This window comes from Megascapheus bottae, chromosome 22 (genome assembly GCF_031878675.1).
Source record: "Megascapheus bottae isolate mThoBot1 chromosome 22, mThoBot2.hap1, whole genome shotgun sequence".
Classification (NCBI taxonomy): Eukaryota; Metazoa; Chordata; class Mammalia; order Rodentia; family Geomyidae; genus Megascapheus; species Megascapheus bottae.
In genome coordinates, this window is record NC_143530.1 from 1,991,980 (window position 1) to 2,004,719 (window position 12,740).

General features: G+C 49.5%; 1 protein-coding gene across 1 annotated transcript in view; it reads right to left on the reverse strand.

The window, feature by feature from the left end:
* Nucleotides 1-727: 727 nt before the first annotated feature.
* Nucleotides 728-12,740, reverse strand: part of Mlip (muscular LMNA interacting protein) — a gene marked incomplete at its 5' end in the record, with an annotated part of 133,809 nt that continues 121,796 nt past the window's right edge. Inside the window, one exon of the mRNA XM_090356510.1 lies at nt 728-1,216. Coding sequence (XP_090212636.1) covers nt 1,145-1,216 — 72 coding nt within the window. The remainder of the gene's footprint in view (nt 1,217-12,740) is intronic.

Here is a 12,740-nt window from a genome sequence, read left to right on the forward strand (position 1 = left end):
AACAGACTGGTCTTAGGTCACCTGGATTTCTGCCCCTGCCAGCTCCTGGTTTGATTCCCCGTGAGGAATCTGTTCTTACAGTCATGAAAGGTCTACTGAGAGAATGACCCGCCGGGTAGGGATCTGTGAACGTGCATTCCGATCGTGTGAAGCACTTGGGCTGCTGACGGGTGCAGGACAGGAGCACAATGAATGCTAAGAGGAGTCCATCCGTCCTTCCTGACGAGGTAGCTGTCGGAAGAGGGACAGGTGAGCGGAGCGCCTGATTAAGAACTGTATAGGCACAAGATGATCATGGAAACTTCCCGCGTGGATGTTGGAGAGGGAAGGATTCCATTACTCTTCTGCAGGAGAGAAACTCTTGGGGGCAGGGTGTCGGCTGTGAAGAGAGCCCTGGTGGAGAGATGGCTCGGGGGCGAGAACCGGGAGTAAAACCGCTTTGTCCCCAGAGGTCAGTCCCTGTTCAGTCTGTGGAATTTTCCACTCCTCTGAGCTTTCCAGAGGAGGGAGGGAAATGACGTGGGGAGCTGGGACGGCAGCTGGCTCAGGTGGGACATGGCTGGTGTGCAGGTGCCAGCAGACCCACCGGAGGGCAGCTTGCCGTCGCGTGCCTTGTCTGAGGCCTTTGCCTTTCCCAAGATTCTCAGGACACATCATTCAGGAAACAGGACTCACGTGGCCACAGGCAGAGGCGCGCTCTCCGGACCCTCCATCCATCCAGCCCCGACACAGTGCACTCCAGTGGCCTGAAAACCTAGTCACGCGCCAGTATTTGTCACATTCACCATTTGCTGAATGGACCCGTGAAAATCAGGCCGGGACCCTTTCAGAAAGATGTTAATGGGGGTTTTTGTTTTGTTTGGGGTTTTGTTTTGTTTTTCTTTCTTTTTTCAGACATGTAAACAGTGAAGCAAAAGGAACATATAGCCTGGCATTCTGTCAGTGCTGTATGCATTGTTTTGATAAACAATCCCAGCCATTCTGTCTTTGCACATGACTCAGCTTTATTTTGGCCAGGACATGGAGGAGGCGTTAGTATTGCTCCCAGCTTAGTGGAAGGTATTAAAGGCTTAAACCGTGGAGCGAGAAGCGATGGCTAAATCTCTCCTGCTCTGGGTTTAGTAAGGTTGCCGAGTTGTTTGTTCTATACCTGCGGAAAGCTTTTGAGTCTTGTGTATGCAATGCTGCACTGTAGTTCAGGACAAGAGCACTCCTTCTGAAGCAAGAAAACAAATGTTAAATCTAGCAACTGGTTAGCACCAGCCTTCTAGAACGTTCCAGCAAGCCTGCGTGCGCCTGGACTTCTGCTCCGACTTCATTGCTGCAAAACAAGACAGAATGAGCAGGTTGGTGGAGAGGGAGAGAACAATCAGAAAAAGACTCAGAAGAGCATGCATTCGTATTTTGAACATATATTTCATGTGAAATGGTTTCTGGCAGGACAGGTTTAATTTCTGTCACTTTGGTATCTGCTTCCTTGCTATGAGGAATGGAGTTGGAGAGGGTGAGCAACGCTTTCACCTCATCCTGGGATCCTGGCCAGCCCAGCAGTGCAGCTTCCTTCTGAGGCCTTGGGCGGGGGGAGGGGGGAGCATCCTGGCCTCCTTCCAAGGACCTCAGGGGCCTGGAGCCCCCACGTGCCCTGGGGAGCAGCCGCCCCTCGTGGCCCACCCCCCCCCACTCTCCACTACTCACATGACCAGAGGCCGCCTTACCTTTCCTCTCACACTGACTCCGTTCCCTAAAACCTGATGGCTAACCTCCAGCAAGAAATGGAAAGGAACGAAAGGAACGGGAGCCAGGCCCAGCTCTTGTCAGATGGAGAACCACGGAGAGTGCTTGGCTTCTCTCTCTTTTTTTGTTGTTTTTTGTTTTGTTTTGTTTTCCTCTGTGCAGTACAGCGAAGCAAGCTAGGAACTTTGTGCTTGCTGCCTGAGCCACCTTTCCAGTCCTACTTTTGCTTTAAAGATTGCCTTTTTTTCTTGCCTTCCTAATGCTGCTCTGCAGTAGGGGAGCAATTCCAGTAATTTCTATATTCGTCCTGGCTCTGTGTGTCCCCATGTGATCGGATGACACTGTCTGGAACAGATAAGGACAGTCTCCCTGGGTGAGGACGGGTTTCGTGGTGTGAAGTCAGAGCGGGCAAAGGAAAGCACTGGAGAGGAGACAGGAGAAATTTCCTCCCTAGCATTGCTCTGATAGAACACTGTGATAGAGGAGACTGGGATGCGAAGGGACCAGAACTTTCTATTTCCCAGTGCCCACTCGTGGCTGACGATGGACCTCTCCAAAATGACTGCTGGAGAACCAGGGGCCTCCTTGACACCTTGTCGGCAACTCCCTCTGCTATGTCCTGTGCCAGACTGCGGGGTGAAGGAGCAAAAGGCTGCAGTGGCACCACAACCAACATGGCTCATGTATAGGAAGGCAGAAGAGAGACCTGGTGACACCTAGCCGAAAGCCAAGCCGCTCAGTGAATATGGATGTATTTATCCTGTGCTGCTTTACAATAAACCAGGAGGAGGAGGAGGAGGAGGAGGAGGAGGAGGAGGAAGAAGAGGTAGAAGGAGAGGAGGAAGAGGAGGAAGAAGAGGTAGAAGGTGAAGTAGGAGAAGGTGAAGAAAGAAGAGGAAGAAGGGAGGGGGAGGAAGAAGAAAGGAGGAGGAAAGAGAGGCGAAGGAGAGGGAGAAGGAGGAGAGGAAAAGGAGAAGAAGAAGGGAAAAGCTTTGCGGGGAGGAGGCAGCTCCCTTGGTACTGTGCGGTCCTGACCGTCCTCAGACATGGCGTAAGTGGCCGACAGTACACTATCTTCCATCATCCAGGACAATCCCAAGACGTTACTTGAAAGAAGGGAAGGATCAAGCCACTAGCTTGTGTCTTTTATTTCTCCAACAAACAAAAGTACTACAAATAAACAACCAAAGGCAGAAAGACTTCATTGAGAGCACTAACACCCCACAGCTGTACAAGAGATTTAAATAATTCTTCCTCCTTGTGTAACCCCTTCCCCATGTATTTTATACAGTGAATGCGGCGTACATCTTAATGTGAGTGCCCATCAGAATCCTTTCATTCCATTTTAAAGAAAATGAAGTTAAGATTCAAGAAGATTCAATGTCACACCCAAGTCCACAAAACCCCAGAGTGTGTCTTTGTTTGTCAGTGTTTCCTGCTCACTTTTAGTGCTGGGCTCGAGCTGGGCACCTTGTCCCAGTCAGGCATAAGCATCCACGGTGTGTGGCTTTGTGAGATGGCGAACAGTCACCAGAAAGTCTTAAACAATACTGCACACACGTGTGCAGGTCACGTGCAGAGTGCCCTCCATGTTCCCCAGGGATTGAAATTCTTATCATCGCATGAATCAATCCGTCAGCCCGTCTCAGCAGAACACCCCGCTCACGCCTGCCGCCATGCCGGCCAACCAGCCCTGTGGCTCAGCTCCTCCGGAGCCCAGCAGCTGCTCCCGGTGTTGTTTATCTGTTACCACGGTTCTGTAACTGGCTGAGAGCGACTGAGCGGGCCATGGCAGACAGAGCCACCGTTTCGGGCATTTTAATGAGTTTCTTACATTCCCGGCTGATCTTAACATAGGTCCAGAATGAAATAACCCAAGAGAAGCAAAGATAAACATTTAATCCAGTTAAAGATCGTTAAGTAAATTCATGGGCTAGCACGCTGACAGTTAAGATTCGGTATTTTATCACTTACTTGTTTAAGACAAGTAGGGATGAACTTAAGACGCTTTGAAAACTTGGAAGAGTCAAATTCCAGCTCTAGTTAATAAGTGAGTTAAGTCTTGTGAAACATTAAGCCAAATATTACCAAAAGCACTTTTCAAAGGAATGTGCTGTATAAATTGGTTTTTAGAGTCCCTTTTAAAGTAAAAAAGCACATATACATATTTTTTCCTGCCAAATGAAAGCAACATGTCTACATATGCCTGTATATATATTTTTTTCCAGGAAATGTATTCCTCCTATTATTACATGCTGTTTTCCTTTTTCTGGTAGATTTTAAGTGGATTTTCTATATGTATTTAACTACTGACTTTGGTGTAAACATCTCAGGCTTGGCACTTAAATTTATTATTTCTATGTCAGAATCTAGAAGACACCCACCAATTAAAGCCCAACAGAGACACCATGATGAAAACCACCAGCTAACCAGCCTTGACCAGCATCAAAGCCACGTGATCCCAGAAGACCTGCGCTCTAAATTCTGTATTAACCCTGCTCCTATGGCTTTGACTGCTGGTCTTAGAAAAGTCATCTTCACAAGGTACAAGCAGAGGAGTTACAGGTCTTCCAGGCCCTCCCTCCTCCTCCCCTCCTCCTCCTCCTCCTTCTCTGCCTGTGCCTCCTCCTCCTCCTCCTCCTCTTCCTCCTTCCTGCGACTCACTACAGCTTGCGGTTGACATGACATTCAAGGAGAGAGCCCTACTTTGTCAAAACGTCCACCACTTCTATAGTAGATCCACCTGAGTTCTTGAAAGCAAAAGACAAAGGAGACTGGTGCTGGATTTGACCAGTCTGGTGACAGACCCAGATTCCACCTGGAGGGCTCTGCAGCCACTCAGGAGATAGAATGATGCTGAAGCAGCGCTTCAAACTCACTGTGGACTAGACAGACAGACATTTCCCTTTTTTTTTCCTTTGACCATTTGCCAGTGCAAATATTTTTCTCTCTTTAAACCATTCATAAGTTATTTTAAAAGACCTAGAAAAGGCTTTCCAGGACATGAATAAAACATCCCCTTTATGTGTAAATACGCCAGGCCTATAATATCCCTAGCTTCTATTTCTCAGATAGGATAAGGCGCTAACTTCAGCCTCTACCATATATCTATATCTATATCTATATATATAAATCTTGCTATCAGAATTGTAATGTTGTCAACCTTTCGGTGCTTGGATGCTTGTCAGAATATGCAGACAAGGGATAAGGCATGAGAAGGAGTGAGGACGTAGCTCAGTGGAAATCAAGTGTGAGACCGAGATAGGGGTAAATCACGAGCACCACCATGAGAGTAAGCAAATAAAAAGGTGGAAGCAGAAGAATTTTACGACCGTGTGGTTTGGTCAGTCATGAGGCTTGAACTCTGGGCCTGAGTGCTGTCCCTAAGCCCTTCAGCTCAAGGCTACCACCCTCCCCTTGAGCTACAGCGCTACTTCTGGTTTTCTAGAAGTTATCTGGAGATGAGAGTCTCGGGTCCCTTTGTACCCGGGATGGCTTTGAACCTCGATCCTCAGATCTCAGCCTCCTGAGCAGCTAGGAGGACAGGCGTGAGCCACCGCGCCCAGCTGCCATGTGTTTTTAAGGGCAATTAGTAGTCAATTCTTAACTGTGTTAACTAGTGAGTCTGAGAGGCCAAAATCCAGTCCATCTGTCTAATCATGTTTGGGAAAACAACCGCCTCCATGTGAGACGGAACCAGGCTGGGGCAGCAGGCAGCAGGCAGCCGGGGCCAAGCCAGGGTGCTCCTACCCCAGTCTCCAGCCTGACATCCACATCTCGGGGTTCAGCCATGTCCCAGGCTGAACTCACAAGGTTCCCACGTGCTGTGTTCTTCATAGCACCATGAGGACTGCTCACTGCTACTGGAATGCGATTTTCATCAGAATAACCAATCGTCTGTGGCAGGCAGAGAGCATGCTCTCAGCTGGTGACAAAGGCCCACACCCACCTTGGTGTACTCAGTGGCAGTCGGTCACGTGGCGTTGAGACTTAGTTGGTCAAGCGATTATGTGGGGAGCCACCCATGTCCGTGAGAGTTCATAAACAGCCATGCACCTGCCGTGCACGTGTCATAGAAACATACGTGAAGCACTGTCTACCATGCCTTGATTCCAATAGATGCCGCTCACGCCCAGGTCTGGGCCCAGACCCAGAGGGCGCAGAAGGCCAAGGAAAGCAGAGAGGACCGGACCTTACTCAGGAAATTGCAGTGATGCTCTACAGAGATCTTTCAAAATTAATCTACCACAAGATACAGCCCGTGTTATAACTTCAAGCCACTGGACAAGAATATATAACCCACTGTCTGGTAACTGAAAATAGTGGCAGTGGCAATTTCTTTGGCTTTGATTTTCTTTTTCTGTTGGCTTGATTATCTGTTTTCAAAGACAAATAATTGGGTTGATTTTCCCAGATTGCCAATAAATGGAGGTGAAGCATCTTCAATTCACTGTCCATTTACTTTGCCTGGCAAAATGATCTAAAACACATGTATAATCTCACTCTCTTCTAAATGGCAGTCCTTGAAAATTTTACTTTTTCTTGCCTTTTCTATGCTATCTGACGGGAGGAAGAGGACACACAGTTCAGTTATCCTTTCTCTCTGTGAGTACATAATTAAACCATGCACAGGATTTTTTTTCTATGCAGGTTTTCTCTTTGTTTGGTGTAGCATTGATTTAAAAATCATTAAATAAAGGCTTGATTTTTAAATTTAGCTTTTTTTCTCTGACTATATGAAAAGTAGTGAGCATTCCCACGAACTTCAGAGGCCAAGGTTGAACTGGATGCGCCTCAGTCTGTGTGTGACATACCAGACAAAAAAACATCCACTGGTAGAGGTGTGGATGGGCCAAGAAGGAAGCAGTCATGGCCTCTGTCCTGAGCTCCTGCGTCCTCTGTGCTCAGACTCGGCACCTGTTCCAGACACAGCAGGACCCGCTAGCCATCAAGGACGCCGGTGTTGGCACGGCTGCATGCACACACACTGCGAGGTGGAGGTGGCGTGCCACGTGCTTCACGCACAGAACCTCATCACATGGCCCACACAGCAACGCAGCAATCGGGGCTCGGAGGAGAAGCTGACGCTCCGACCACCCGTCACAGTCCTTGCATCACCGCGTGACTGAGAAACATGGCTCCAAAGGAAATGCAATTACTTCTACTGTCAGCATGGTGTGATAGTAAATAAGAGGTCTCCAGCCAGGTCTTATATTTACCTCTTTGGAATCATAGGTTTCGAGTTCAGGAATGGTCATCATTGCATGACTTGGCTTCATAGGAAAGACGCCCGAGAGGTAGCCAGGAGGATGAGGAGAAACAGATACGTAAGTAGATAGATGATGATTATTAGATGATGGTGTATTAGCACAGAAAATAGGAGATTCTGCCAAATATAAACATCAAGATTTGATTGCCATTAACCAACAGGGGAAGTATTTGGGGAGATGGTATTTGCAGAATGAGCCTATTTTTTTTTCATTCTCGTGTCACATAAAGTTTATCCTGTGATGGGGACTGCTGTTAATTATTCATTTCATGATTTGTTACAACATACTGGCAGGTTTCCCCGGGAGGAAATGAAGTTAGACTTATGTAACAAACCTTCCATGCAGGCCTGCAATAAGAAAGTTCAAAAGTCGAACCGTCGCATCACGTTTGGACCATAATAGATGTAGATAGACCAGAGGAGCGCGAGCCGCTGTGCAGTCTGTGAATGACAACCTCCTCCGAGCATGCAGGGCTCAGAGCCGCTGCAGTCCCATGAGGCGACATTCTTTTTTTTTAATTTTTTTTGCCAGTCTTGGGCTTGAGCTCAGGGCCTGAGCACTGTCCTTGGACTTTCTCAAGGTTAGAGCTCTACCACGTGAGCCTCAGCACCACTTCTAGCTTTTTTTTCTATGTATGTGGTGCTGAGGAATTGAACCCGGGTCTTTGTGCATGCAAGGCAAGCACTTTAACCACTAGGCCACACTCCCGGCCCCCATGAGGAGGCATTCTTGTAACGTAACTTACACCTAATGGGACATCAGCACGAGGGAGGTGGCTTTCTTCTGTGGGGATTTTTATTCCTGAGTGAGTCTTCTGAACACCTAAACCTACTAAGATAGAGGAAAGGCATTCGCGTGCCAGGGACGGCCAGGCAGGGGGACAGCATGGGCACCTCGCTCCAACTTCAGGGTCATCACAAGTGAGGGCTGCGAGAGCACCTCCTGGTTTCCGCTAGTGTCCCAGGCACGATGGGGACATGGCCTGCCTGACCCTCAACTCCCTTCACATTCTCCAGAGCAAGGCCAAGGAGGCCAGCCGCTGGGCGGAGAGGACCCCAGCCGCTGGGTGGGGAGACCCCAGCCGATGGGCAGGGAGGACTCCAGCCGCTGAGGACCCCAGCTGCTGGGCGGGGAGGACCCCAGCCGCTGGGCAGGGAGGACTCCAGCCGCTGGGCGAGGAGACCCCAGCGTTGTTTCCTCGGGCTCTGCTCTTGTAGACTTGGAGGAACGGAGCTTGCTTCTATTTAGAGTTGCAGCCACATTAAATCTCAGCCCTTCCACTCCACTCCCAACTCTAACCCCCTGTGTCTCATCGCATCTGGGTTTCTAGCTGCCCACACCTTGGCTTTACAGACTTGTGTGAGGAAGAAGCGGAGTCAGGGAGGGACGTGGACGCACTCCATGACAGGCTGAAAGCACTCGGCTCACGCAGTCTGTGAGCCGGGCTCAAACCCCTTCCAGTGTTCAGACAGGAGACTCAGGACCCGGCCTTCTGCACGGCAGAGTCCTCGGTATGGGAGGGTCACCTGACACAGTGTTACGGGATGGCCACAGTGCGTTCAATGCCAAGCTCGGCCTCCTGCTCTTCTAATCATACTGAGGGAAGTCACAGCTGCTAACATCTCCCAAACCCAAAACGGCCACCCCGATACCCCTTCTTTCCGCCCCACACAGACGCAGTCAGTTAAATCCATTTCATTATAATCCTTCCTGTTGAAACAATGTTTCTATTAGCTAATCAACAAAACAGAAAATAACTGACCTTAAGTAATAATGAAGCCCTGCGTTATTTATATATGGCTTTGGAATGCTTTCTTCTACTTAATGTTCTTTTAACACAATAGGTGTGCCCTTTTGTTATATACTATCTTCTGGGGCTCCTCCTACTAAATCACAAGGCAGGGACATGAAGGATTGTACGCATCTGTTCATTCTGGCGCTTCTATTATTGTGAGATATGTCTCACTATGTCAAATGGAGCCCAGGCTGGTCTGAAATTTACAACCGCATCCAGGTTTTCCTTAAACCTGTCGACTACCTGCCTCCGATTCCCACACGCCGGCAGTGCAGGCTCCACTTTCTTTTCATACACGTTGTATCCCGCTGTGCCTACAACTAAAGCACCAAGAGGTCGAACTGACTCAAGATCGCAGGGCACGTGGGCGGCCACCACCAGAGCTGGGTGACAGTTGTCAGAGGCCTTGCTGTGGAGAAGATGTGGCATGGGGATAGATGCCTGAGGAAGGGGCCGGGAGAGGGCAGGGGAGGCCTGCCCAGATTTCTATACAAGGAGAAGCCACACAGCAAAGTCAAGAGAGCCCCACGCGGGGCCCGGAGTGGGCCAGGGGTGGCGGGCGTAGCCGGGAAAGCCGCTCAGGAGACACCCAGTGTGGCTGCGTGTGGGATTCGAGTCCTCCTTCTCACCGAGGAGTCACCAAAGGCATCAGCAGGCAAGGAGATGCCTGACTCCATCTTCAAATGCCATTGTGACGGATGGACAAAAGGGAGACGGGACGTCGGAAGATATTGAAGGGTTTCACCATCCGAAGAAAGGGAGAAATCACAAAAAGACAGAGAAGGAAGTGACGGGGAATGAAAAGATGAGCTGGAGGAGCAGAGATCTGAGCATTTCTGGTCTCCCCCCCCACACACACACACTTTACAGTGAGCAAGGAATCGGGAAAGCACCGGGGAAAATGTCGGGAAATTGCCAAAATCTCTGCTGACTCCCACTTTTGCGATGCCATAAAGGTGGGCCATAAAGGTGCCAAGTGGAGAGAGCAATAAAGCATGGTATAAAAATCTTCCCCTCGTCCGCATTCAAGTAAGTTTGACATAGGCCCGGGCTGGCTGTGCAAGGCTTCTGGGGAGTGTGAATGACAACAGGTGGCCTGGCCCGTCGGCTCCGAGTCACAAGCCTGGAAGAGCACAGTGCCGCTTCTCTTGAAGGAACAGAACTGGAAAGACACTATCCTATGGTCAGAAGGGGGGCGCATGAAATGGAATGCTCAGATGGAATAGGAACAAACATGCGTTCACCTCAGACTTGGTTCTCCCCAGGATGTAACGGGGGACTAGTGGAGTTAGGGTACAACGTCCTTAAAATTACCTCTCACAGAGAGGCATGAGAAATCATTGCGGCAATACTTTCATTAAAGACATGCTGCATTCGTCAACTGCTTTGGTGAATGGCAACTCCACTGGACAACTACTTAAAACTCCTCCTCTGATACTCACAAGAGATCGATGCCCAAAAACTCCCACGCTAGACCACACTTACCCTGGGCCTTCTCCCATACATGCTGTGAGTGAGGCTGTAGGATTTCTCCCCTTGAGGACAACCTCGACCCCATGGTGGAGTCTTCCCCCACCTTTCCCGACATGTTCTGCCCGTTTCACCACAAGCACCGCCCCTTTCTCAGCGACTGCCTCACTGCCTAAGGTACCAGCTTCACAACTCATGCCACCAGCTCCCAGGAATCTATGTTGCAACAGCATTGAAGGAATGGAAACAGGAGCTGGCAAGGAAACATGCGGGGTGTTCTCTTCCTCTCACTTGAGGTCAGCTGCTTAGGGCTGCAGCAAAGCCTTGTTGACTGTGCACAGTATGGTGTGGGTCTAGTCCAACATGGAGCAAACACCTGCTTCTTCACCAAAGGTAATGCTGCTGGGTATCCCCTTTCTCTTCACATGATACAATGGAATAGAAAATAAATGGCTTTATATCAAGATTTTCCAATTTCATACATCTTTGCACTTCTGTCCTCTGCCTACTGTCGGCTCTGCTCTTCTCACCGGCAGTCAGGTCCTCCAGGTGCGTCTCTGTTTGGAAGGCTTTGTTTTCCTTTCTTATTCCCAGCTCTACTCTACACCAAGGCCAGTGCCTTTACTCCAACCTCAGACCACGAACCAGGTGCCGTGTTTATTGATTACAAAGAAGCCTATAGGAAAGCCAGACACGGCCAGCTGTTCTCAGCAAGTCAAAGAGTGAGACTTCTTGCAAATATGGGAGAAAATGTTTAATACTACCACAGAATTCTAGGACAGCATTTAGAATCTGATAAACACTCAATTGTCTTTGAAATACTGTACAGAAAATACGTTCTTGGGCGTGCAAGACTTCTGAAAAATTCACCAAAATCTGTTTTTAAAAGACCTGCTTTAAACTTGTCTTGTCATAAGGGCTTAAATAAGAAAAAAAATCAAACTGGTGTTTTTTGCACATTAAACGAAGTAATGACAATATCAGATGTGGATCCACGTGTAGGAGACACTTGAAAAAATAGGTAATTGTATTTCAAGGTTTGATGGGCCATTGTGCTAACAACGAACCAAACGTTCCTAATTCAGAGCCTCGATTTGCAAAGATAAAACGCCTACGCTGGCTTTCATTGAATTCTGGTGATAACAAGTTGTTGCTCTCAGCCGCCTGGGTCTCTCTGCCAGTGGCTGCTTGTCGTGTGTCTCCCGTGTAGACCAGCTGGCTCTCTGGGCCCCAGTGCCCTCCCCCTGAACCTCCACAGGCCTTGGCCCAGCCAGCCTTCCCGGCTGCACTGCCCCCTCCCGGCCCCTCACAGAGGCACCTCTGAGGAGCCCCCAGCCCCTGATGCAGCCTCTGCTTCTGCGGAGGAGAGGCTACCTGAGGAGCTGGCCTCACACACACCCAATGTCCCCGTCCACACCCAACCACGCTGAAGACACTGATTGTCCCGTGCCTAAGAAGTGCCAGCTTCCTCCACACCTTGCCAGGGGCCCACAGCTTATAAAACCATTTTTCTCCAAGTGGACGCTGCCTCACGACAAAGGGCCCCCAGGCCCCCAGGTGACCTCACATCTCCTCCAGCTGGCCAATTCTCCGTCTACTTTTTGGTGCCTGTTCTGGGTCTTGAACTGTGGGTTGGGCACTGTTGCTGAGTTTCTTTTGTTCAAGGCTAGCCCTCTGTCACATGAAGCACAGCTCCACTCCAGCTTTCTGGTGGTGAAGTGGAGAATGAGAGTTTCACAGACTTCCCCCCCCTTGGTTAACTTTAAACTGCAAACCTCTGCTCTCAGCCTCCTGAGCAGCTAAGATCACATGTGTGAGCCACCAGGAGACAGCACGGATTCTTCATTTTTTAGGTGATTTTTTAAATTTATTTTTGCCAGTCCTGGGCTTGAGCTCAGGGCCTGAGCACTGTCCTTGGGTTTTCTCAAGGTTAGAGCTCTGCCACGTGAGCCACAGTGCCACTTGTGGCTTTTTCTATGTATGTGGTACTCTTTGTACCTGCTAGGCAAACACTCTACCACCAGGCCAAACTCCTGCCCCCTGCCTTTTTTTGTCAGTCTGGGCTTGAGCTCAGGGCCTGAGCACTGTCCTTGGACTTTCTCAAGGCTAGAGCTCTACCACCTGAGCCTCAGCACCACTTCCGGGTTTTTTTCTATGTATGTGGTACCGAGGAATTGAACTTGGGTCTTCGTGCATGCTAGGCAAGCACTCTACCACTAGGCCACACTCCCGGCCCCGTCAATTACTTTTTGTTATGTTTCCTTCTGACACCAACTCATCCTGTTGCCCAGGCGGGCCTAGAACTCCCGCACTCTGACGACTCTCCTGCCCGGCCTCCACAGTGCAGGGGCCAGCAGTGGCTCCACTGTCCTTTGCTACTCAGTTTTTGTCTGTGTTAGAGGTTCTTCCTGATGAACCAGCTTCTGCCCAGAGCTCCCGTGCTGGCCCTAGGAACAAACCCCACGCCTGCC